Source organism: Polyergus mexicanus, unplaced genomic scaffold (genome assembly GCF_030449975.1).
Source record: "Polyergus mexicanus isolate NDT 795.1 unplaced genomic scaffold, iyPolMexi1.0 SCAF_4, whole genome shotgun sequence".
Taxonomy (NCBI): Eukaryota; Metazoa; Arthropoda; class Insecta; order Hymenoptera; family Formicidae; genus Polyergus; species Polyergus mexicanus.
In genome coordinates this window covers 993,238-1,018,686 of record NW_027223324.1, presented here as the reverse complement: position 1 = coordinate 1,018,686, position 25,449 = coordinate 993,238, and the positions used below count along the sequence as shown (strand labels likewise).

The window sequence follows — 25,449 nt, the reverse complement described above, 5'->3', positions numbered from 1 at the left end:
TTTCCATCATCACCTCGCAAAATCCGGACGCATAATCGCTACAGAGACATCTCTTTTTTTTTAATTTTCTTTGAGAAAAATTGCTACCCGTACTCGAGATGAGCTACGAAAAAGAATTTATGATTTTGTAGAATATCTCGCGGACGCGATCATTCGTAATTTAGACAATAATTTTCAGGCATGATCCTTTCATGATGTCCCCTTTTCACGAACGAAACATGAGATAAATCGTTTGCTGCAGCTTAAATTCTTAAATTAAGTTGGATTAAGCTAGCTTCTGTACGAAACGCGTAGCACGGAGAAATAGGTAGTGAGAAAAGATAAAAATTATGCTGTTGGAAATTAAAGTGCGAGAGACGCAAAAACATTTTGGATACATTATCTTCGATTTGGCGTGGCTGTTCTTATGGTAAATCACGGAATATTCATATTATATATATATATCTCTACGTAAATCTGCCAATACTATAACAGACGATAGTCATAACCAATATTCAATCGTAGATTGCACGGTATAATAGTGAATAAAATTTTTATGGCGCAGAATATTCAGAGTGAATGTTTTATCGCAATTGTCGCCGACTGACAGCGAATCGTTTCTCTCATTGTGTTCGCATTCTTTCGCGCAAACGTATTGATCGTAATAGGACCACCGTTGCTGTGATATCTATCATCCGCAGATTCTTTGACAAATTTGTAATTAATTTGTTCTGAGTAAAAGTTTATCACAACTTCATCTTAACAATCAACTTTTCTATTAAACTCTTATTGTATACAGGGTGTATCTGAAATGACTAACCACTAAACTTTAGGAGCATATTCTAGAAGTCAAAATAAGACTTTTTTTCCTATGAACATGGGTCCGCAATGAATCCTCCTCCGAGCTAGAGGCCCCTAAAGTTTAGGGAAAAAATTAAGAATTGGCTGTATTTCAGAAAAAAATAGCAGAAAGTTAAAATTTGGTATAGCCCAGTAAATTATGAAGTAAAATAAGCCACTAAAATGAAAAAATATTCAATTTCACACATTTTCGAATTTTAGCTCGGAGGGGGGTTCATTTGCGGATCCATGTTCATAAGAAAAAAAGTCTTATTTTGACTTCTAGAATACTCTCCTAAAGTTTAATGCATCATTTCAGATACACCCTGTATATAAAGTGGAAGTACACTGGAAATTGAAGAATAACTCTTTATTCATTCTCGTTTCCATTTTTCTCGTCGAAATTAACGTAGTAAAAGCTCTTTAAACCTTGTTGATAAAATAAATATTAGAATATTTTCTCGCGCGCAATTTCTTGATTTCCATTACAAGAAAAATATTATACGGTAAAATTTAAACAGTAATTATTATTATAATTTCTAAATATTAAATTTTAAATAATACAACTTTACAAAAATTAAGTTATGCATTATGAATATAATTTTCCCCTTATTCTTGCATTCTCGTCTTAATTTTACACACATTATAAAAGTGATTTCTAATCTTCAAGCGATATCACCGGATTTTTCAACATAGATTCACCACATCCGTGTTTTATATTTCGCCGAACAGTTGCGGGAGAAAATGCACTTTAAAGTTTAGATTCCTCCGCTGTCTCGTCCACGCGATACGTATCCGGCGTGTCATTACTCGCACAAATCGAAAGCTAAACTACAATGATAAAGTTCGAACATGTTCCTTTCTGACTATTTCTTCGAGCTCGGGTTGAAAAGCCCGAGCTGCAATGATCGTTTGATTTCCTCGTGTCGTTAAATCGCGTAGAAAAAAAAGCGCGAGAAGACGTATCAATCCTTCGATCATACTTCCTGTGTACGTTCCACAAAAAATGGAACAAAAAGAGTGAATTCAGAGGATCCTCATGGATCTTTTCTACACGTCTCGGTCCTTACTCGGGTAAAATAGAAAAAAACTCCACCATACATTGCATGCGCACTTTCGAGAACTGTAGTCTATACCAAACTACAATAACTAACAGGAAACTTTTTATTCGGAATTAAATTATCTTTCAAATGGGTATCAAAGTGATTGTAATTTCCTCCATAGGTTTTGAAATAAACCAGTTAAATAACCAATTTCATATGTACCGAAAAGTGTTCTTTCGGCTATTGACAGTTATTCGAAAACCTATGGACCGAACTACAATAACTATGATCTCATTTAAAAGATAATTTAATTCGCCACAACTTTTGTTTCGGTAATTTTTGTTAAAAGACGCATACTTTCCCTGATATTTGTAAAAATGTAAAAAATAACCGTAATTTCAGAGATTTTTCGGCGCTAACTTTTTAAAGAAGCAGTTTCCGACCTATGTATATAGGAAACTTTTTGTTCGGAATTAAATTATCTTTCAAATGAGATCAAAGTGATTGTAGTTTCCTCCATATGTCTAATAGCCGAAAAAACACTTTTCGGTACATTTGAAATTGGTTATTAACTGGTTTATTTCAAAACCTATGGATGGAACTACAATCACTTTGATCTCATTTAAAAGATAATTTAATATCGAACAAAAAGTCCTATAAATATGGGTCGAAGAATGCTTCCTTAAAAAGTTAGCGCTCAAAAACCTCTGAAATCACTCTTATTTTTTACATTTTCACAAATATCAGGGAAAGTATGCGTCTTTTAACAAAAAGTACCGAAACAAAAGTTGTAGAGAATTAAATTCTCTTTCAAATGAGATCAAATTTATTAAAATTTGTTCCATAGGTTTTACAATAACAGTCAATAGCCGAAAAAACATTTTTCGGTACATTTGAAATTGGTTATTAACTGGTTTATTTCAAAACCTATGAATGGAACTACAATCACTTTGATCTCATTTGAAAGATAATTTAATTCCGAACAAAAAGTTTCCTATAACAAGGTCGAGAAATACGATTACGATCGTATACGAATGACAAGATGCATTTCTACAACGCAACGATGTTTGATATGATCGCGTGTAATATTAAAATAGATTCGTGATTATAGCAAATAAATATTAATAGATTACTAAAGTTGAAAATTTTTAAATACATATTAAATCTGAATTAAAAAACCCAGCTGCATATTCCATATGAGAATGATATGAGAAAAAATTACTTTTTCTCAAAGCGGAATGGTGAAATGACCAAAAGCAAAAGCAAAAATACATTCTCAAATCCAATAAAGGCTATCGAACCTTTGATATACATATACGGAGTCATATGATATTGAAGACGGACAAAGTAAGCGCAACGAAAAAGGAGCGTTCGCTTTTAAATCATAGCATGAATAGGAATGCAAAAGGCCGCGCTGCAAGGTAAAAGATACGCATGCATCTAAAGAAGATATGGATGAAAATGTTCAAAGGTGTAGACCACATTATCAAAACGCGTATCGCATGGGCGTGCGAAAAATTTAGCCAAAGGGCAAATATGTAGCAACTGCGGATTATTCAAGTTTCAAATTATTCCGCGAACATCTTTCACAGAGCAAGACTCAAAAGTCGTGATTTTCTATAGCTACCAATTGCGAGTGTATACGGGAAAGAGAAAGAGAATAAGCAGAAAGAGGAAAAATCCGGTTGGTATCAAGTGGGTACGAAAAAGGAAGAAAAGGAAGGAGGAAAAATGCGATATTACGAGTTTATACCGGATTTCCGGGTCCGGTACAAGAGTTTGTTCGGGTTCGAGTATTCGATTTTAAAGCATTTCTCCTGGGCCAGCATAACCGTACTATACGTATTTTTTCCCGCTCGCTCGAGGGTGGGCACTCATGAAAATATATTGCACTTTCCGCCGCGGTTTACACGTTACATTCTCTGACGATTGGATTGAAAATCGATTACTTGCGATTGGAGCCGGGGATCTCGACAGACAGGATGATACTTCTTATCGTCTGCTTGTCCTTCCTCTTATCCCTCTCTGGATACGTGAATCTCTCGCCGTAGAAGCAACAATTTAAACTCTTAAACCGCTATTGAACTTTTCTTTAGTCTATTCTTAGTTTCTTTCAACTTTCGCTAATTATTTCTTATATTTTGATCATTTCTACTCCGTTCTTACACAGGATATTCTTTAGACATATATTATCTTTCTCAAATATTATTAATAATATAATTAAAATTATTTAATATTAATTAACACAAGATTGTAGAAATTAATAATTAGTACAATCAAATCAAAAGAGGTATAATTGTTTATATATTCACTGTATCCAATGTTTCATTTATTAATTAATAAAAAAATATTAATAAAATCATACCACCTGTTTCAAAGATGTTGAGCAGAGTTTTGACTTTAATTACGACAAATTTCGCAGTCAATTTTGTGGTCACGCGAGGTAAAAAGTGACGTTCACGACAATGTCGTAAAACATTCACAAGCGTAAGAAATGTAGTCCGAATATATCGTATCGTGAGCACCATATGCGCCAGAAGCAGCTAGATCTAGAAAGCTTAGTGCGATGCAGCTGGATTCCGACGCCTAAACGAATAATATACCTGCATAATACCGGGATTGCGGATATGCAGATCATAAAATGCCGCGGGGTTGACAGGGGTGAGGGGATGGGCAAACAAACGCTCCGTGGAACGTAAAAATCTGTCGTAGAAAAATTCGCGTACAGTGTTCACCCCGTGCGATTTTCCCCTTTCCGCGAATGACATTTAACGCGTGATGAATATGTACGGGCGCAAGCAAGCACGCATAAATACACGCATTATCCTACGGCTAGAAAGTTAAATAATAACGCATCGCATACAGACGTATATGCGGATGCATTTTAATGATTGATTTTTCGTTTTTTCAAGAAAACACTGCGTTCTAATAAATTTTCAGGCGCCCGATCTTTGTCATTTATTAGCTACTTTAATTTTTGCGATATGTAGATTGTCTACGAAAACTGAAGATATAATAGAAGGGCAGTATAATTTTTATTTAGCTGTGTGATAAGTCTAGTATTTAATATGTTATATCCAGGATATTGAATAAAAGCAAATGCGGTGTAAATAGTGTTATGCAACATCTTACGACGCATATCTGTATCTTTATTACTGATTTTGTTTCAAATACAGCTGCAACCTGAATATCTTGCTGTTTACTTTCCGAGAAATTTATATTCAATGAGAAATGTTCGTATCAGTTTCATCGAATATTATTTAACATTATGCGCGCGTAATTGCATGGGCTTTCATATGTGATATAGAAACTGTATCGGCGCTTAATGAGAGATAATTTATAGCGGATGCTGATGATGATTGAAACATTGGTGTGGAAAACAGAAATTAGCATTACGGTTAATAAGCCGCTCACAAAGCGGGGAATTGCTATCTGTTTCAGCTAGACGACTAATTTTCTTCAAGAATCTGCATTCATATTCTCATTAATAACATATATTAAAATGCAAACAACATTGCGATCATAAAGATTATAAGAATATCATTTACGATAAATCCAGAAAGTATCGTTAATGTTGTTTCTCTGAGAAAAAAGATCAAAATAAAGAGTATATATAAATTATTGTAAACAAAGACATGATACACGCGTTTATGTAAAGGACAAATCGCACAGATATCAACACGTTATATTTCAAGATATATTTTATATTTTTATCCATAAATTGCCAAAGTAATGTCGACGTCATCTTGCATATATGTGCAAACGATAAATTGTGGTTGAAGCTTACGTGAGGAAAGGATTGGTCGCGCGCGGTAAAATAGTCCCGAGAAAAATCTAGGTCGTTAGGCGTCGCGGCGCCGCGTGGTGTTCAAATGACGCGTCGCCCTGTGACGAATTTCCCGGATAGCGATAAAGCTGAGCGAAATACACAGAGTACAATATGCATTTTTAAATTTCTAATTTTCCTAAATTTTACTTTTTGAAATTTCCGAGCAAATCAAGTAAAACGAATGTAATCAAATAACAAAGTGTAAATTATACATTATTAAAAGATCAATAAACTTCTTATTAATAAAGAGAAATGATGCGCCATGTTATATTGTAAATAGCAGTTACATGAGACATTGAAACATTGTAGTTTTGCTTCTTCGTGGACACAGGATTATGTATCCCGATCGATTTGTTTCTTCTTTTTGACAAATAGTTTTGTCTGATGCTTTCAGTGATTTCGTTATCTCAAGTGTCGCATGCACTTTAGGTAATGCATAGAAGAAAAAGGACGAATGTATCGTGTACGAAAAGTACAGTCATATTTTTAAATATGTATGAAAAATAGTCGTACGCGCAGAATCGGCACTTTGCAAATTGGGGAGAGTTGATTGGCAGGCACAGATTAAGTTCTCTCCAGCTTTTAGTTTAATGGAACGCCAGATCGGATTTGATATTTCAGATTACGTCGATGAGTTCATACTGATTGACGCTACGGATATTGCTAAGCCTCGCGTAATACGATTATGAAACAAATACGTTGGAAACTCGCGATGACAACGAGTAGGAAATCGAATTTACGCGGGGAAAAGGGAGAGGAAGGCGCGAAGATGACAAACGCGTATCTCATAATTTATTTTGCATCTTAGAAGAATATATAGTATAACATCGTTCGATGAATAAGCGATCACATTAAGGTAATCAATTTTTCGATAAATTTTTAAACGTAATTTTTGTTATACATTTAGTGTTATTGTCACATCGAAAAATTATCTTGACCTTATTAAATATCTTTTGAGATATTTGACATTTTTCACATATTCGATATCACTGAAAAATAAAACAAGACGATTGAATTTATACAGAATTATTACGTTATGACAAAACTTTTGACAATCATATCTCTTATTAAATCTGTTAAGTTTTCTCACTATTTTATGTATCTATTAAAAATGGCTAATTTAAATAAAAAGGAGAAAATTATACATTTACTGAAAATAGTTTTTCCCGCAACTTCTGTCAGCTTTACAAATCTACGTAATCTCCGTTCACGGTCTCCTATTCATCAGCAGATATCTTAAATATTGTGAAAGTAAGAATATTACGTACATATGGTCAATGAAAAAGAGAATATAGAGAAGAGAAGCGAAGCTTAACATCATGTAGAAATATAACTTGGGGAAGACAATCTAACTATGTAGGTATCTCGCGCACGTACGGCTGAAGGTAGCTAGCGCATCCAACACGTACTGAAATCTGCTTGAGAAACCTGCTTTTCTCACTACTGTATATCTGTCTCCCTAAATCACAACAAAATATTTGTGTGTAATTCATATTTATGTCTACACATTAATATTAAAGAGACTTAAATATACGATTTAATCTGTGCATTTAAGATGATAAAATAATTTGTTAATAAATTTATGCATCGGATGTTTTAAATATGTTTTGAATTTTCTATCAAAGAAATTTTTGTTTTAGATGTAAAAAATTATTTCTAACAATACCCGAAATTGCATTTTATAAATAAAAATAAAGTAGTATCGTAAATATTGAGAAAAGTGAGAAATGAATTAAATTCGCTTGTGTAGAATAATACAAATGGACGATAATACAATATATCTTTGTTAGTTCTTTGGCGAATGTCGAGTCGCATGACTATATCTTTTTTCTTCGATGTCTGTTGAGAAACACGATCGATAGAACCTTGTGAAATTTGCATATTGAAGGCATCGCAATTTCTTATCAGACTATCGAGAATCCAGAGTCATCGCCGAGAGAGCGTTTGTTTGCATTTCTCTTGGTGCGAAGAGTAACGCGAAGCAGTAATATTATACATTTCTAAGTAACACGACGATACATCAGGATCCATAATTTTAAAGTATGTTATCTTATGATAATAAAGTTTGATACATACTTTATTATAGAATATAATGAGCAAAGTTTGATATCGATCTATTCACATAAAACGTTTGTCCTTTGTTTTTTTAATTTTCAAATTGCGAGAGAACGGCTAAATTTAATTACTTTTTTTGCTATCTATTATCTATCTATTGTTTACAAGTATAGGATAATTTCTCTACTAGAAAAGGACAAAGGTTAAGTTATTGTAACTGCAATATTTAACTTTGCTGTTAATCACTTTGCTGCAGAAAAAAATTTTTACGATAATAAACTTACCTGCAAGATATTATGTACGCAGAGAAATACAAAAAAACCCATGTAATATAAAAATAATTCTGCATATGCGAAGCATTTTACAATTTTGCCCTCGTTGAACATACTTTAACTTTGATTCAAATATAATTAAAGTCAATGCCTCGATTTGACTTGAAGCAAAACGTTTTAATCTCGCAGTTTTATTACGCGAGATGCAAACACATTTCTATAAAATAAATAACACGACATCGACCGTCATAGTGGCGCATCCTCGCACAGCTGTTTTATTATGCATTCGCGCGTATTTACATACGCCATTCATAAGTAAAAAATCACGAGGAACGAACGATTCATAATTCAGTTTGTCCTCTTCGCGCGGAATCCAAAATTATCTGTCTCCTCATTTAAATCTCTCACCAATCAGATCCTTCGCTTTACAAGAGAACCCGAAGAGAACCCGTTATTCGATAACTAATTTACATGCGATTCTGTGAAATCCAATGCTAGGCGGGGGAGAGACGGAGATACGCCTAAATAAAACATCCCTCGTCGAAACTTCGGCACTCCCCTTTGCTGAGTTGATCTTTCTCGCCAGGTTCAACGACACACGGCGGCGACGTTCCCCGAGGACACGCGAATATAAAACTTGTAAATCGCTGAATATGGACGGGAATTTGTATATCCGGCAAGAATAATCTCGCATCGCTGTCGGCCTCGGAATTTCCGTCTCGGTCATCGTGAATTTGTGCGTCTAGAAAGATGTTACTAGTCGAAGAGAGAACAGAGAAGACATCCCCGATGTTGCGCCACCGGCTTCTTCATTAATGATAATGATCGCGCGGCTCTTGGCAGTCTACGGAAGAGCTCGCGAAGGGAAACACCGCGATTTGTATTCAGAACATGGCATATACACACGGCGAAAGCCAAGAATCGCGGCGCAACCCGGTGGATTCGCGAAATAAACTCTCGCGTAAGGGAGAGAGAGATGGATGCAACGATGCACCGTCGGCTCAACGCGAGAGGAACGAGGGGGTGCACACCCTTGCGCTCCAGTTCGACTTCCGACAATAAAAGTGAGCTAAGACCCACGTACAGCCCCCGACGCGGCGACCATCCAACGATCTTTTATTCGACAGCGGCGTTTTTACTCCGTCGTGTTCTATCGCTTCGTATAATCAAGGGACATTGGAAAAGAATCATTCTCCTAAAGCACTATATTCTACCAAGCAGAACAAACCGCCTGATAGCATCCATTCACTATTTGCTAAATGTGAGTGAAGCTATGTAATCCGACATAATCATTCTCCTTTAATAACAAAATGTCATTAATTTTAACGGTATGATTATCGTGCAATCGTAAATTACTCAAATAACGAGCTTCTTTCAATTGCTTAAGTATATATCTCTCTCAATAGATCAAGTTGCCGAAATGTTATAAAATAATAATTTCATAACTTGCGTTTTATATATAATAAATCCATATGTTTATATATAAAATTATTATGATTTTTATGAGAGAAAGAGAGAAAAATAACTAATAATAGATTTGTTCTTAAATAATGACGGGAATAATTTCCGATTAGCTATTTCTTTCTATAGGATGCAGACGGAATTAAAAATACATTCAATTAATTCCCTAAATAAATTTTAAACTAAATCTAAACTAAACATTTTCATTGGTGGCAGACATGAAAATATTGTAAATCATAAACTTAATATACAAAAAAATATGATTGATATGATTATACAAATAATAAAAGAATCTCCTTTTAATAATAATTTAATATAGTTTTATCAAAAGACATATGCTATTTTTATTATAGCAGGAATTATAGTAGAAAACAAATTTATATACGATTAATGATCCTTCGGCTTATAAATTTTTATTAATCTCATATATCTCATGAGAAGAAACTCTCTTATTGCAATACATTTTTTATGTCAACGCATTAAACGGTCGGCAAAGTCACGTGTATAAATCCGGATTAAGAAAGAAAAATGCAGAAATCGATACTCAACCTTTTATCGTTCGAATAATGGACGCAAAATAAAAGAGAGGAAGTTAGCACTATTTGAATGCGACGAAACTCTATGCGACAAATTTATTTTCATTTATCGTCGCGGTTCTCTGTCTCTCTACTATCTAATCGGAATAATTATTACTTAACTTTACGACGGGGTATACACATGCAATTTTACTGAGTGTTATCTGATAGTCGTAAATTAGAGAATAAATTAATCGCCAACAGTCAACGACGATTGTTATATATAAAATTTAAGTGAAATTTTTTCGGAATTGCTAACGCTAAAAATTTGTCAATATAAAAATTTAAAAAAGTACATAATATTACAAATTTTGAAATATCTAGAATTTTTTATATTCAGAATTTTATTATTCTAAATAATCATTGATAATTTTAAAATATTTTATAATACGATACATATTAATATTTCGTTTTTTGCTTTTTTTTAATTTGCAAGCAATATTATATAAAAAATTTTGTCATCATATTATCACATATGTGTTTTAAATATCACGCTCATTTCTTTTAAAAGGTTTATTAATATTAAATTTTAATTGAAAAAATAAATTATATATAATAGTATTTTTGTAGGATTTGTGCTGAATATTATCTATTAAATATGCAAAATATGCAATGATTCCGTGCTAATTATTTTAATAATTAATATATATAAAAAAAATTCACATCTCACACAGATTTCTTTATGTTTGTCGATACAATATCTCGGTATCTACTGTTTCCACAAGAAGTTTCGTGTATTTTTGGAGAACGCAGTTCGAAATGCGCGACATGCAAAACGCGAGTTTATTTTCAGCGGGAATCCTACATGGTGCGGGGCAGTATCCGATCAGCTTAAAAAAGCATCTCTGTGCCTCTGTTGCGTGGGATTTTCAAGAACACGAAGAAAGCTTTCCGGGAGAACGTTGTATCGAGTGTCGTGTCGATCTCGGACAATTTTGTGAAAAATTTAGACTCTGATTCATTCGGCAAAGGAGCAACGTCTGGTCATAGCTTCGTTCGTCCATGCTCTCTCACGGGATTAGTCAAATCCAAAAATAATATCACACCCGAGCCGCACACCGCGCGCGTGATGCAAATGAACACGACGATGTAAATCAGACGTTCTAAGCTCTCAAAACTTGAGACAGAATGTCTGGCAGAATAGAATTATGCTTCACTCGGTACAGATAATGCAAAATTATTACGGAAATAAATACAATCGAACACTGTATTTGCACAAATAAATTTATCGAGAATGATATTTATTCAACGCCTCAAAGATATCGCGCATCAACCAGCTATTAATATGCTCTACTGTGAACATCGGCAGCTGAAAATATGAGTCTATAAAACACACACAAACTAATTGTGTATGAAAAAATGTAATACAAAAATAGTTTCACGTCTCTCAACATCATTAATATTATTGCAAACTAATAGCTCATCAACCGATAATGAATAAGTAATATCCATTTTTTCTATTCAAACTTTTTCATTAATATAAATATTTCAGAAATGCAGTTTTATATTAAAATAAAAAAAACAGAAACTATGCGCGCAAAATCGCTTATCATTTTCAGTTAAAAATATTTTTGCATGAAAAAAAGTCTGAGGCATTCGTATTTTTTTCACGGAATCGTGCATTGAATGAGCACGTGAATTAAGCCCGTATTTCTCTGTTTTGATTTCGGTCGACGCGCGGTGTGCAAAGTGGACTTGAAAATAACCCCGCCACAGGAGGACCACCCAATCTATTAATAGAACACCGACGTGAGTATCTTTGTCGCCGGTTCGGCACTCACTACGCACGGTTTGACCGCAAAATCCGTCGATACAATTCGCGTGCATGCACGTGTATCGTCATCCGAAGACATCGCCGTGATGCACCGTGACACCATCATCGTTTAGTGAACTCCGATAAAGTGTACACCGGACTATTCTTGAGGTTGACGAATTGAAAGCTGCCGATTAAAAGTACGCGGCGAAAATCGAAAGAGAAGAAGAGAAAGGTTGAGGAAGAGACGTGTCGAGGAAGTCTGTTCGGACACGACCATCGTTGTGCGAGACTCTCGAAGATTTCCGTCGAGGTTTTTGACTTTCGCGTGTAGCAGAACTGTGGAAGGAACTTAAAAGCACGTTTCGAGTGAATCTAAATAAAGAACTCTATGCAGTGCGAGGGCTGAGGCGGGGGGCGCGTTGCCTCCCGGGATATGTGAGAGTGAATAAGAATGGTACAGCGAACTGCGTGCAATAGCGAGACGAGCGCATCCCTCAATGGTGCACCGAACGGCGACCGCGAAGAAGGAGGAACGTCCGGTGTCGTCGTCGCGACAGACGTGGTAACGCGAGATACCGCCGATGGCGAGGCGACTTCCTTGACACGCGGTAACGGAAACGGCAGGTTCTCCCTGTTCAGGTGGTTTAAATCGCGAAATCGCGATTCAACTGTGGAGAAGCGACGAAGAACGAGCGGGAGATCGGACGATGAGATCGGCATCGTTCGACGACGCAGCAGCGTCTACTCCAGCGTAGAGAGCATAGACACCTTCTACAGCACCACCACAGTTCGTAGTTTCGCGTTTCACGCGGGAACGCTAGACCGTTGCAACGTACTGTCTCTAAACATCCTCAGGCAAGCTGCCGAGGTCGGTCCGTTTGCTGCGGGAGCCTCAAAAGTTGGTAACAAAGAGAATAACGAGGCCGCTTGTACGTTACCGATCAACGCGCACTCCAGGAGACAAGACATCACTGCCAGATACTCGCTCCATCCGTCCACGACCTTCGCCTCGTGCGAGAATTTTCCGTCATCCGCGAAGGATTTGTCCGGTTCGTCAAGAGTCAATTATAACGGATCCGTGCGGCGACGGGTGCACGTGAAGGGAAAACGGAAGGCACCAAATCCTCCAGCGGTAATCAAAATCGTGGAAGTCGATGTACGCGAAACGCCCGCGAGGAATAGTGCCAGGCGGAAACGACGCGCACCGCAACCGCCGGAGAAAGCGACCGCGGAAACTCGTTTCACCGAAGAGCAATCGAAGCTTATCATCGATGGCGGCATGGAACTGAAGAATGTTGACGAGAAACAATCGATTAGCAACGACACGCTGGTTCTTCAGGGCGGTATGCTGCTGTCGAAGAAGGAACTTTCCGGCAGTCCAAAAGCGACGAAAAACAACAAAAATGATGCTGGAACGTCCAGTGTTTTGATACCTCGGGAAAAAGCGCAGATTTCTGTCGGCCCTACCTTGAGCTCAGCTATGCCGCGACCTTGGTACAAGCGTGGTGTCTTCGAGCACTCTCGCGATCTCGGATCGTCCAAGAAAGGAAGCACGGTTTTTCACGGTCCTACCACTTCCTGCGAAATAAAAGAGAAGTCTATAGGAACGAACATGAATTATTCCGTTGATTCGTCGAGGCTAAATTTTTTCCATCGCGGTGATCGGCAGAGCGACGATAAGAAACGACAGGAAGTTAAACGAAGATCCGGTTTATCTATCCTGACGAACATTAGTGAACTGGATAAAGAAGCGGCGGCAATCGTGCAAGAGGAACAGGCGCGAACTCGGGCATCGATGTTGTTGAAAACATCAAAGTTCGTCGATGATTTTGAAAAGAGGAACGATGTTAATGAGGAAATCGTTCAGGATATAGTCATCTCGGCGATGGAAAGCTCATCGCCTCGACGAGGCACACGCGCGTTGATCTCAAAGTTCAACGCCATCAGCAACATCACCAAAGTCACGGTTAATGCTAATTTCTTCGCTAAGAAGGATCAGTCAGATTACAAACTCGATCGCGATGTAACAAGGAACAGCAGATTCGAACAGATCGGAGACTGGAAGAGTCAGAGATTCTCGGCACAACAGAATCTCGGCCAGAGTGTTCGTGTTGATAAAGATATCTCCAGATACTTTTTGCCTCAGCAGAATTCATCAAATAATAAAACGGAGTCGACGCATACGAATGTAGACGTCAAAATCACCTCTAGCAAGGAACAGAATGATGAACTAATGAAGGAAGCGTCTAATAGAATATCACTTCTGCAAAGCCAGCTCGCTGCGAATCGCACGAACGAGTCTCTAGCTATTCAGAAAGATATCGCGTTATCGATAGCGAAGGAAAAAATAAGATCGCGACAAGAAATCACCGAAGAAAGGAAAAACAAAGAATCGCCGAGACTAAACAATGAAACTAGTAGGAAATTTTTGCTGTCCCGTAACTTAGTTGAAAGCACGGAAAATACGTTAGACCCCGTTAGAGAAAAGGCGAAAGGAAATGGAAAACGGTTGGAGAGGGCACAGAAAGAATTCTCGAACATCTTCGACGAGATCGATCGACAGCTGAATTCTAGAGAATTCAAACTCGAGCAGAGACCAGCAGTCGAATCCGATTGCATCAGAGACAAAGTTCCAGAGGATGAAGCTGTATCGAGTAGAGTGGCTAAAGTACTCGATATTCTGGTGGAAGCCGAGAAGGATGGTAAGACCAAATCGGCGATACAGCTGGAAAGATCGATACAGGACAAGGAAACATCGCGTTTGATTAATTCAAACCAGAAGACGAAGTCTGGTAAGACAAAATCAACCGTCCTTAATACCGTCGAAGACCCGATTACCGCAGATTTGAAGGAGATGCTGAAGGAGATGAAGCACTCGTTACCGAAGCGGCCTAAACCGAGGAAGCCTATGTCAAACGACGGCGACGTTCTCGAAAAGGTTGAGAAACGCTCGCCCGTATCAACGAACAAGACCTCGTACGTTGCCTCGATCACGACGACGAGGATGGAAGCAACGTCGTCGAACGACTACGAGACAGATAAGCAAAAGGTATCCTCGTCGGTCCAAACTAGTGGAAACATCCGTAGATTAAATCAGCCTTCTACATCCGCCGAGCAACCGTCTACGTCGGGTTGGAAACACGAAGATATATTCTACAGAACTTCTAGCAAAGGTTCGGCCCTTATCAAAAATACTTTTCAACTGATACGACCGCGCGATTTCGCCGAGATAGAAGCTACGAAAACCACGAAGGAGATTAACAAAGAAAACACTTACGCCAATATGATAGAATCGTCATTGTATGTCAATGCTCACGTTCCTCCTGTCTCCTTGTCGAAACAACAATCGCCAAATTCGACGCGAGCTAAGGATATTTCGTTAAGTAATCATATTAAAGTATCGCCCAATATAAACGAAAGAAAAATCACGTTGAACGACAAAGAATTCATAGAAGAAGAAGGTAAGATCGTGAAATATAAATTTAATTATATTTTTATAATACAACTATTTACTTACAATCATATTTAAATTATTTATCTTAAATAAACTAAAAATGATGAATAAAGAAATGTGTATAAGCTTTAAAAGAATCGATATATTCGAAGAAATAAACCGTTATATATTTTTAATTAATTTTCCTGGATTTAGTACTATTTTTATAAAAGAAATTTAATAATATGGCTATTGCTGCAGATGATAATTCATCGGCGAAGAATATGAATACTCTGGCTATAAATCGATTGCTAAGAAAGCTGGAAGGAGCCATCGCGTCGGGCCATCATCACCAAGCAGCGGGATTAGCGAAGGAATTGGCAAGGCTCAAGATCCATTGTTCTGTGATACGACAGCGTTCAGCGGCACGTTTAAAAGATCAGTTGATTAAAGTTAATATGTATATCGAAGACAAACTCGCTCACCAAGGGCCTATACCGCTTCAGGTAATTACACACTGATGGTTACACAATATACAGGATATCTCTAAAGCCTGACCTAGCCCTATGGATCTCGGAAACAGCTTTAGATATGGAAAAACGTTTCAGACAAAAGTAGGATATTAAGGATATTAAGGGAGACAGATGATGAAAATATGAATTTTGATCTTGAGTGATTTTTTCAAGGTCAAGTCAATGTGATCGATGTTTTCTTAAATGGAACTCTCAATTTTTCATTGCATATTCTTGTTTTGCTTATCTCAAGAGTTTTTCAAAATACTATAATAAAGTTTTTTCATTAAATTTTTTCATTAAATATTTTTCGAGTTATTTTATATCTTAATCTGACATATTTTGATATAAAAGATAATATATCTCGTAAAATACTTAGTTTTCGATTATCTTATCGTAATATTTTTATGTACAGAATAATGAAACAAATTAATTAGTGTAAAAAAACTAATATTTTACGAGATATTTTATTTTCTATATCAAAATATGTTAAATTAAGATATAAAATAATTCAAAAAATACTTAATGAAAAAATATTTTATTATAGTATTTTGAAAAGTTCTTGAGATAAGCTATAAGAATATGCAATGAAAAATTGGGAGTTTCATTTAAGAAAACATCGATCACATTGACTTTGCCTTGAAAAAATCACTCAAGATCAAGTTCATATTTTCATCATCTGTCCCCCTTAATATCCTACAACTTTTGTCTGAAACGTTTTTCCATATCTAAAGCCGTTTCCGAGATCCAGGAGGCTGGGTTAGACTTTAGAGACATACCTTGCTTTACGGACTAAATTATGATAACAGCTGCCCGTGAGAATGACAGTAGCTGAGCTGAAGACGAAGATACATATGGAGTTTGAAATACCTACGAATGTGCAGCGCTGGATCATCGGGAAAAACTTAGCTGATCATGACGAGGCTACCCTCGATGAATTACACGCAGTGGATGGTTCACCAGTGTTTCTTTATCTTGTAGCACCCGGTAATCTGATTCACACATTCAATGCGAATTGTACTCGGATTAAACAAAAGTCTAGGATTTTCATTCTAAGAAAATACAGAAATATATTTTATAAGATATAATGAACAAAAACAATATGTGATTATTATAATTTATAAACAACCCTTTTCTCTTGTTTATAAATTATAGTGTACCAACTTTTATTTCTAGAATTGCATATCGACAATGTAATGCAGATTAATAAAACACCATCCGCGGAAAATAAAACTCTTGAAGAATTGCCGCAAGATAATCCATCAACGGAAGTCTTACAGATAATCGAAAAAAATCAAGGGACTGTCGAGAAAGAGGAAATAATATCGGCAATAAACGAGCATCTGGTAACAAATGCGCAACAATATGCTATCTCACATTGAAATGTTTGTCTTGCACTACTGCAAGCTTTGCCCCGCTCATTTCGTTCTTTATACTAACAAAGGCAGTGCACGTGGTATCAATAGATTTTAACGAAACTCGTTGTAGCGATGTTCATGTCAAATATTATTGTGTAAAAGGGATAAGATACGCTTCTCAAGCGTTCGTGAAAAAATCGAAATTAAAAAATCCCGAGCGCTTTATGAGCAAATGGAATAGAGTTTTTGACCGCAGAGTGCGTGGTGCAGCGGCAGCGTGCCAGACTCGTATCATCGACTTGCTGGTTTGAGTCCAGATAAGTAAACTCTTTTTTTTTTTTAATTTTTTACTAGAATGTAAAAATCATCGGGACTCGAACCAATTATATCGATGACACGAGTTTGGCATGCTGCCGCTGCGCCGCACGCTTTTCGATTAAACGCTCTATTTTGGTTGCTCATAAGACTCTATTTGCTCAAAATTTCTTAATTTCGATTTTCTCGCGAACGCTTAAGAAGCGCGTCTTATCCTTTTACCCAATACTTGATATAAAGACCTATCGTTACGAGTTTCGTTGAGATTGATTGGTACCACCACGTCGTGCACTTCCCTTTGTAAGTAGTATACATACGTTAACTAAAGAGAAAGATACGTAACATATACATTTTGAAATCCATGCGCAACAATAGCGAGAAACGACGGAAACAGACGTATCGGAAGATATCAAGATGGCACGATACGAGGAACTGATATCGTTGGAGAACTGGGACGTAATTCCAAATTCCGAGCCAATTGAATGCCCAATATGCTTTGTTACATACGGTCCGAGCGAAGGTGTAATTCTGAGGGATTGTTTACACATGTTCTGCAGGTAGAAATTAATTCACTTTCCAGTTTTAATTATTGTTTAATATATATATATATAAAGTACAAATCACTTTCACAGTGATTATCTCTTAGATTTTTGTTTTGTGTGCTTTTTTCTATAATGGCAATTAATAATTTCGTTTATTATAGCTGTCTGTTGCGATCACTTATCGATTTTAATTTATCATATCGCGCGAAAACATTACATTTAGCTCACTCAAATGTCTACATACGTATATATCATATCTCATATATGATGCATTACATCTCATATATGATGTATATTTATTTACTTTATAATACTGATTCACGCTGATTCATGCGCATTACTAATGCGATAATAATTATGCTAGTGCTACTGCAAAATATATGATTACATGCATGAATATAAATTGTTATGCGGTAAATATTTTGTAAACAAAAAAAAGAAATATACCTACAATTACATTTATTTCTTCACTTATAATTAACAAGGCAAACAAGAGCGCGTGTTGGCGTATAATGAACGAATTTCATCATATATTCACAGGCCATGCATCGCCAATACGATTGAATACTGCGAGGAGGCGGAAGTGAAATGTCCATACAGAGATACTGACTATACGTGTGAATCAACTCTTCAAGAACGCGAAATCAAGGCGGTGAGCTTCTCTTTTTGATTGAAGATATCAATCGTCAAAAGTTTTAATAAAGTAGATGATCCTATTATTGATTACACTTAGGTCGTCGAGCCGGAAATTTATCAGCAGCACCTTGCGAAATCGATCACGCAAGCGGAGAATAACGCTGGAAACAAGGCCTTCCACTGTAAAACGCCAGATTGTCCTGCTTGGTGCATTTACGATGATGATGTACACAATTTCCTATGTCCCGTATGCGGGGCAGATAATTGTCTCACCTGTCAGGTAAGAATTGTAACATTTAACATAGGAAAATGTAAAAAGAAATTTAAGAGAAAAATCAAAGTACGCGATAATGGAAATAAAAATACTATTATTTCTTATTTAATGAAGAGAATAAACATTTTTTTATGATTAAAAAACTTATATAAATATTTTTGTGCATAACAAAATTCTAAGTTTTATTTGCAATATTACTTTAAATTTTTTAAATGATATATTTCAATTTCTACAAATATGTTTACTCGTCTTTAAATCTACCGATTTTTTTAACCGTTATTTTGTTTTCCTATGTCTTCGGATATTTTTATTCTTTAATTTCAATTACGATTGAATAAAAATATTATCAATGCCTTATTGTAAAATTATATAACACAATACGATAAAGAAAAAATGTCTAAAAATTTCATTTACTGCCTTTTCTTTTATCGGAATATTATCACATACATTTGCCAATAAACATATTCAAATAATAAACATGTAAACTATGTAAACCAATCGAAAATATTTAAAAACACATAAACTTTAATTTCAAAGGTTGTTCATACCGGGAAGAATTGCGAACAATATCAGGAGTTGCAACTTTCGAAAGATACCGACCATGAATCTAAAAGGACAGCTGCGATGCTCAAAGAGATGGTCGATAGAGGCGAGGCACTTGCGTGTCCTACGTGTGCCGTTGTTCTTATAAAAAAATGGGGTTGCGATTGGCTGGTGTGTTCCATGTGCAAAACAGAGATATGCTGGGTTACCAGAGGACCGCGTTGGGGTCCAGGGGTAAGGGTGGATTAATTTATTTCTTGCAATTTATTAAGGTTATTAAAGACTTTTTTTATATAAGGTCTAACAAACGTAGACTTATTAGCAATTAACGACATCATTATGTTCCGCGTTTCTATTGATCACGCTTGTTACTTGCCACAGGGTAAAGGGGACACATCCGGTGGCTGCAAATGTGGTCAAAACGGAATAAAGTGTCATCCCCGTTGCAATTACTGCCACTAAAAAGTTACAACTCCCATGGCAATAAGTGAATGCGACGTTACAGTGATAATAAGATTAAAAATGGTTACATATTATTATTTATGTTAAAACATGTGTTATAAATTCGATTGTATAACATGCCTTTGTTATATTTTTAATATAAGTTGGAACTCTCTGATAAATCAATGTGCGGTAAAAGTTACACATTGCTTGGTCAATAATTAATTTTATTGCGGCACTGTCTTCAATGGAGATTTGTAAGTGAGATTTTAATAAAAAGAATAATTTATACCGATATTTCTTATTCTTACCGAAAGTACAAGGTATAAAGAAATAAACTGTACTTTACTTAAAGCTTTAGATAAATCTAAGATGTATAATAAATTACCAAATATATATAAGTATATATATATTTTTTTTTTGCAATTATACAGGCACCGATTCTTCGTTCTCACCAGAAGTTGTTTCGTTTGTACCGATCTGTTTTAATCGAGCAACTAGTGTGGATTGATGATATGTGAGCTGCTGATTTAAGTTGTTACCACCTGCATTCTGTAACAACTGAATAAGATGCATCCGCGAAGTTGTAAGATCCATTTTGCCGTATCTCAAAAAATCGTTCTTACTTAGCAGTTGTCCCTCTAGTATGCCCGCTATAAAAAACAGATAAATTATATCAAAATTGTTTTTTTATATATACATATATGTATATAAATATTTCTTGAGAGATTATTTTTACCTAATAAAATAACTTGTGGAAACTTTTTGAGAATTTTTTGAAAGTCAGTGACATTTATATCAGAACCGAACACAACACCGTGTGATGCATTATACAACGGTAGTGTCGCTGTGTAAGGTGAATTGTTCAACGCTAATTTCATAATCTTCCTGCTATATTGCTTGTAGAACATATTTGCTTTTTTTAACGAAACTCGGAGCTCAAACACTTCCTCCATTGTCATAGAATTTTGATGGCAAATGGCAATTAGTTTGGAATTATCAAACCAGTTCCGGACCTCACGCGCTATTATTCTTTGGTAAGGATTAGCTATTTCCCCCCGCTCTTTCTTTTTCGTAGCATTTATTGCTTTGTGACATAGTTCTTCTAATTTCTTGTCTTTATTTGGAGATAGGTAGAAGGGCATCATAAATTGGTTCACTACACCTCTAAAGTAATGTGGCGCTCTGGGTTTTTGTATATTAATTTTCCCTCGAAAACGTTTCTGTTGGTAAAAGATTATATTGGGAACAATCTGAAATGCTGAAACACATAATACAATAATATCGTTAAACTCTAAAAAGATTTAATTGAGAAAGAGAAGTGAAATAAAATTTTATACCTACCATGACTTTCCTAACTTTTTTATGATATTTATCTTCAATGTCGTTCGACGTTTTGTTACAAATTCAATAAGTCGTAATAGGTACATTATTAAATTGATGAGAACGATAGAAAACTATATGCAAATGTCTTTATATCATAGTAAGTACATGATCCGAATATCGATTAAAGACGAGTACAAAATTATATACATATACAGAGATAATTATTTTCATTTAATGATATAAGGCACTTTGGAACAGACCGTATATATATACATACATACATACATACATACATACATACATACATACATACATACATACATACATACATACATACATACATACATATATGTATATATATATATATATATATATATATATATATATATATATATTATATATTTATATGCGCAAAAATGTATGTATATATTTGCAGATGCACGAATATATGATATGTATATATGTATATTTACTTATACAAAATTCTATGCATCTATTTAGCAAATTATCTTTGCATTTATGCAATATAATTGATTGTTCCGCTACAGTAATTACTGGTTTCGTGCCTTGTTTCTATACTATCACCGAAATTGAGTGATTTCCTATTTTTGCCCAACCGAAGCAATGCCGACCGAATACCGCCTTTCTTTCGCGAACGTTTATATCGATCGTCTAACGCTGAATTAAGAGAAGCTTGTTTCACGTCACCGCGACTATTTGAGAAACCTTCTCGTTCATCTTTGATATTATTGCTACTCATAACTTGGCCATGTACATCATCCACGAGCCAATGTTTCCTCGGCGAAAGAAACTTATTATTGCATCCGGGTATAGTGTACATATATTCTGATTGAGCAGGATCGACAGACTTTTCATAGTGTTTCACATTATTGTCGGAACTTGTATTTTCAACTAAGGCCCCTTTACTTTTATATTTTTCAAAATTGTTGGACTTGCTGCTCCTCTTCGAATAATCTTCTAAATCATTCGAATGATTGCTCGTTTGGCTAGTCGATTTCTGATTGGTTTGCTCTGCGTTCTTGTTTTCTCTACCTTCACGTAATTTCTTGTTTCTCTTGTAGGTATCCGTGTTTTTAGCATCGAGAGCTGCGTGTCGTTTCTCCGACATACTCTGTCTACCAAGAGCATCACGAGAAAATTTGTTTGATGAAGAATTTAATTCTTCCAAAGATAATTGACTGTCGTACGTAGGATCCCCGGAATATTGACTGTCTTTGTCCTCGGTATTTCGTTTGGCTTCGTTTCCTTGAGAGCTATCGTTGTTGGATTCTTCTAGCAATACTGACTCAACTCGATCGTCGCGCGATCCTATAATTGTCTTCTTTAAATTACCAACGGGTTCTATCCATGTATTATTGGTAGCAAGGCAATAACTTTCGTTTCTTAGACTATTCTTACTATATTGCTCTGTTAATCTATCAATAACAGGATTCCATGGCGAAGCTGTTACACAAGACAATAATTCTCCATTATCCAATATATCTGTCTGAGAATTTAAAGTGTTTTTCTCCTTAATTAAGCCATCATTCGTTTTAGTTGAATCTGATATGTATATACTACTAACAGATTCCGGCTTACGATGAGATTGTAAATTATCTACAATATTCTTTTCGCTTATGTCATAAGATGATACTCTCCTAGCTATTATAAGATTAATCACACCAGTTACTGAGCTGTTTGTATTAAGCATTGCTCTTCTTAAAGTTTCCATTGCCTCAGAATTAGACAATCCCAATAAGGACACACCGTTAACCCTGAGCAATTGATCATTGGTTCGTAAGCGACCATCTCTGGATGCTGCACCACCATGGATAACGCTCTTTATGAAAATACCTAAATCCATATTGGTGTTGTCATCAGAACTGTTGGTCTTGCCTTTAACGCTGACACCTAAACCAGCCTTCTCAGAATCATGCACTGGTATATCTAAATTCATTATCACGCGATTCTTTCGTAAAGATAAAACAATGTCGTCAGAAGATTTCACTGGTTTATATTTATCATAAGTGTGAGTGCTTACTTTATTTTGTATATCATTCGTTTTTGTTGGTGATCTGTTTAACGCGTTCCAATATTTTGAATTATCCATTACCTCAGCAGTTGAGGTAGTAGATGTCGCAGTACCCTGAGAATCTGGAATGCTTGAAGAAATTTCTTCTTGCCGTGATACTATCATCCTAACTTTACCTCCAGGAGAAATACTTCTGAGTAATGAGACAACCTCTGCTTGACTTTTGCCAGTCATCTCTTTGTTATTTACTTCTAGCAATCTATCACCTGGTCTAAGTCTGCCATCCTCTACAGCAGCACCTTTTGGTAATATATTCTTAATATATATGGGACAATGTCCTCCAGCAGGATTATCGCGTGTGGTAACGCTAAATCCCAAACCATTAGTTCCTTTAATTAATTCTATCTCTATCATCCGTCCAATTTTCCTAGTGTTTGCAGTCTGTAAGAGATTATAGTTGCTGCATTGAAGTCTTTTGATATTCTCGTCTTCAGTTTTCTCTGATCCTCCGCTGGTATTTCCATAATTTTTATGCAAAGATTTTTCATTCCTCATTTTCTTCTTGTATTTAACAATGGAAATTTTCAAACAAGGATCGTTCATACAAGTTCTAAAAATCTCTTGGACTTTTGAAAATGGTATGTGTAATAAATTATAACCATTTATCTTTATAATATTGTCGTGTAAATCAATTTGTCCATCCTTAGCAATGCGGCCATTTGGTTCGATACCTTCAACTCGAAGACCTTGATCGTTGCCTAATAAGTCGTAACATGGTACCACATGGAGTCCTAATGGCCCTGCTTCATTTTTTATTACAATTTCTCGAACCTCCTGATCCTCAGATTCAATATTATTACCAAACTCATATGAAGTCTTGGAATCTTGACCTAAGGGTTCCCTACGTCGAGACTCCCTAGGTAGGGACTGAGCAGAATATGTTGCGAGACAAGGCTCTCTGGTCGACAATGCGTGCATTGACAACCGCTTGGTGCTTTCTCTCTTAATATTACTAGGCATAGAGGAATGGATATCGATTGGATAAGCCTGCTCCTTCCCATCCGTATGGAAAAAGTCAGGACTATTTGTGCCGACTGAGCTTGCACCATCTCCACCGATATGATTAACATCGGAGCTAACAAAATGAGCCACAATCTGCTCCCTGTCGTCGGCTACATCGCACAATCTGTCGTCTGGATCCAACAGACCACCTCCGGTTAAGGAAGATAGGCTATTAATGGTCAGGATGTTATCATTTTTACCAGTAGCCTTCTTATATCTCAGGATGGCCTCGTGCATCAAATCTCTCACAAGCAGAGTTCCATCTCCGCATGGGACCACCACCCTGACGTTATCGAAGCACACGGTTACCTTCATGCTCGCTCCGATTTCATATTATGGAGATATCTATATATATATATGCCAAAGATTATCGTAAAAAATCACAATTGAATATTTGATAATTCGTTCAGCGCCGAAGAAGCACGATACGCCGTTGTGTTTTGGAATGTGTCGCGGACTCGATGAGAGTAATGCAATTAACGCGTGTTATTCGAAGTCGCTCCTTTCTGTATCTTGGATATGATTCACCGACACGGTACGCTGCGCGTCGCAACCACTTTTGTCGGTGGAACTGTCTGGATTCACGGGACGAGTCGGCGAAGAAAAACCTGACGAGAACGCATGCGGATAATCGAATCTCGTCGGGATAACTGATAAGGTGGACGCGTACGCCCAACTTTATCGCGATATCAAATACGCGGAATAGACGCACTCGCCATTACGACATTTTGTTCCGTCGTTCCCCCATATCGGGAACATCGGAATTGAACAATGTATGGCGACGCAGGAAGTATCACACGAGCACCACCACCACCACCAGAAACTTTTAGATACATAACCGAACGATCGCTCGATTCTCAAGCGAGAGCTAGGATTATGCTAAGTGAGGATCGATATGAATTATACATACTTTTCTTCAGGCATTGCGTCATTTTTGAAGAATTCCTCCACTCGATTGTAGTATCGATGAAACAGATATATAAGAAACGTTTCTTTACAACATCATTTACCACGGACCACGCACAAATGGTTCTAATCCGTCGTTTCTTGTTCAGGATATAATTACTAGGCCTTAGGGACAAATTCGCAATGAACGACTGTTCTGGTTTTTGTCCATTTAATAAATGAGCGGGTATCCATGTGTTTCGACGATAATCGTCGAGAA

At 36.3% G+C, this 25,449-nt stretch overlaps 3 protein-coding genes across 5 annotated transcripts; 1 reads left to right on the top strand and 2 right to left on the bottom strand.

The window, feature by feature from the left end:
* The first annotated feature begins 11,758 nt into the window (after positions 1-11,758).
* Positions 11,759-20,138, top strand: LOC138932166 (uncharacterized). The gene is made up of 9 exons (XM_070293736.1): positions 11,759-15,271; positions 15,505-15,749; positions 16,565-16,742; positions 16,932-17,101; positions 17,804-17,985; positions 18,511-18,622; positions 18,704-18,886; positions 19,418-19,657; positions 19,805-20,138. Exons 1-9 carry the CDS (start codon positions 12,262-12,264, stop codon positions 19,883-19,885), a joined length of 4,401 nt encoding a protein of 1,466 aa, XP_070149837.1. The 5' UTR covers positions 11,759-12,261; the 3' UTR covers positions 19,886-20,138.
* Positions 18,313-25,315, bottom strand: LOC138932168 (large ribosomal subunit protein uL10m-like). 3 transcript variants are annotated; one of them, XM_070293739.1, is made up of 4 exons: positions 25,195-25,315; positions 20,604-21,125; positions 20,253-20,517; positions 18,313-18,879 (listed from the first exon to the last, which is right to left on the bottom strand). In XM_070293739.1, the coding sequence occupies exons 1-3, from the start codon at positions 25,214-25,216 to the stop codon at positions 20,291-20,293; spliced, it is 771 nt and encodes a 256-aa protein (XP_070149840.1). In that variant the 5' UTR covers positions 25,217-25,315; the 3' UTR covers positions 18,313-18,879; positions 20,253-20,290. The 3 variants fall into 3 exon arrangements, with proteins under 3 accessions (XP_070149840.1, XP_070149839.1, XP_070149841.1); XM_070293738.1 differs by lacking the exon at positions 18,313-18,879 and having other exon boundaries at positions 19,935-20,517; XM_070293740.1 differs by lacking the exons at positions 18,313-18,879; positions 25,195-25,315 and adding an exon at positions 21,209-21,455 and having other exon boundaries at positions 19,935-20,517.
* On the bottom strand, positions 21,605-25,149 carry LOC138932167 (partitioning defective 3 homolog). Its single transcript, XM_070293737.1, has one exon. The coding sequence runs from the start codon at positions 24,597-24,599 to the stop codon at positions 21,708-21,710; it is 2,892 nt and encodes a 963-aa protein (XP_070149838.1). The 5' UTR covers positions 24,600-25,149; the 3' UTR covers positions 21,605-21,707.
* Positions 25,316-25,449: the final 134 nt, after the last annotated feature.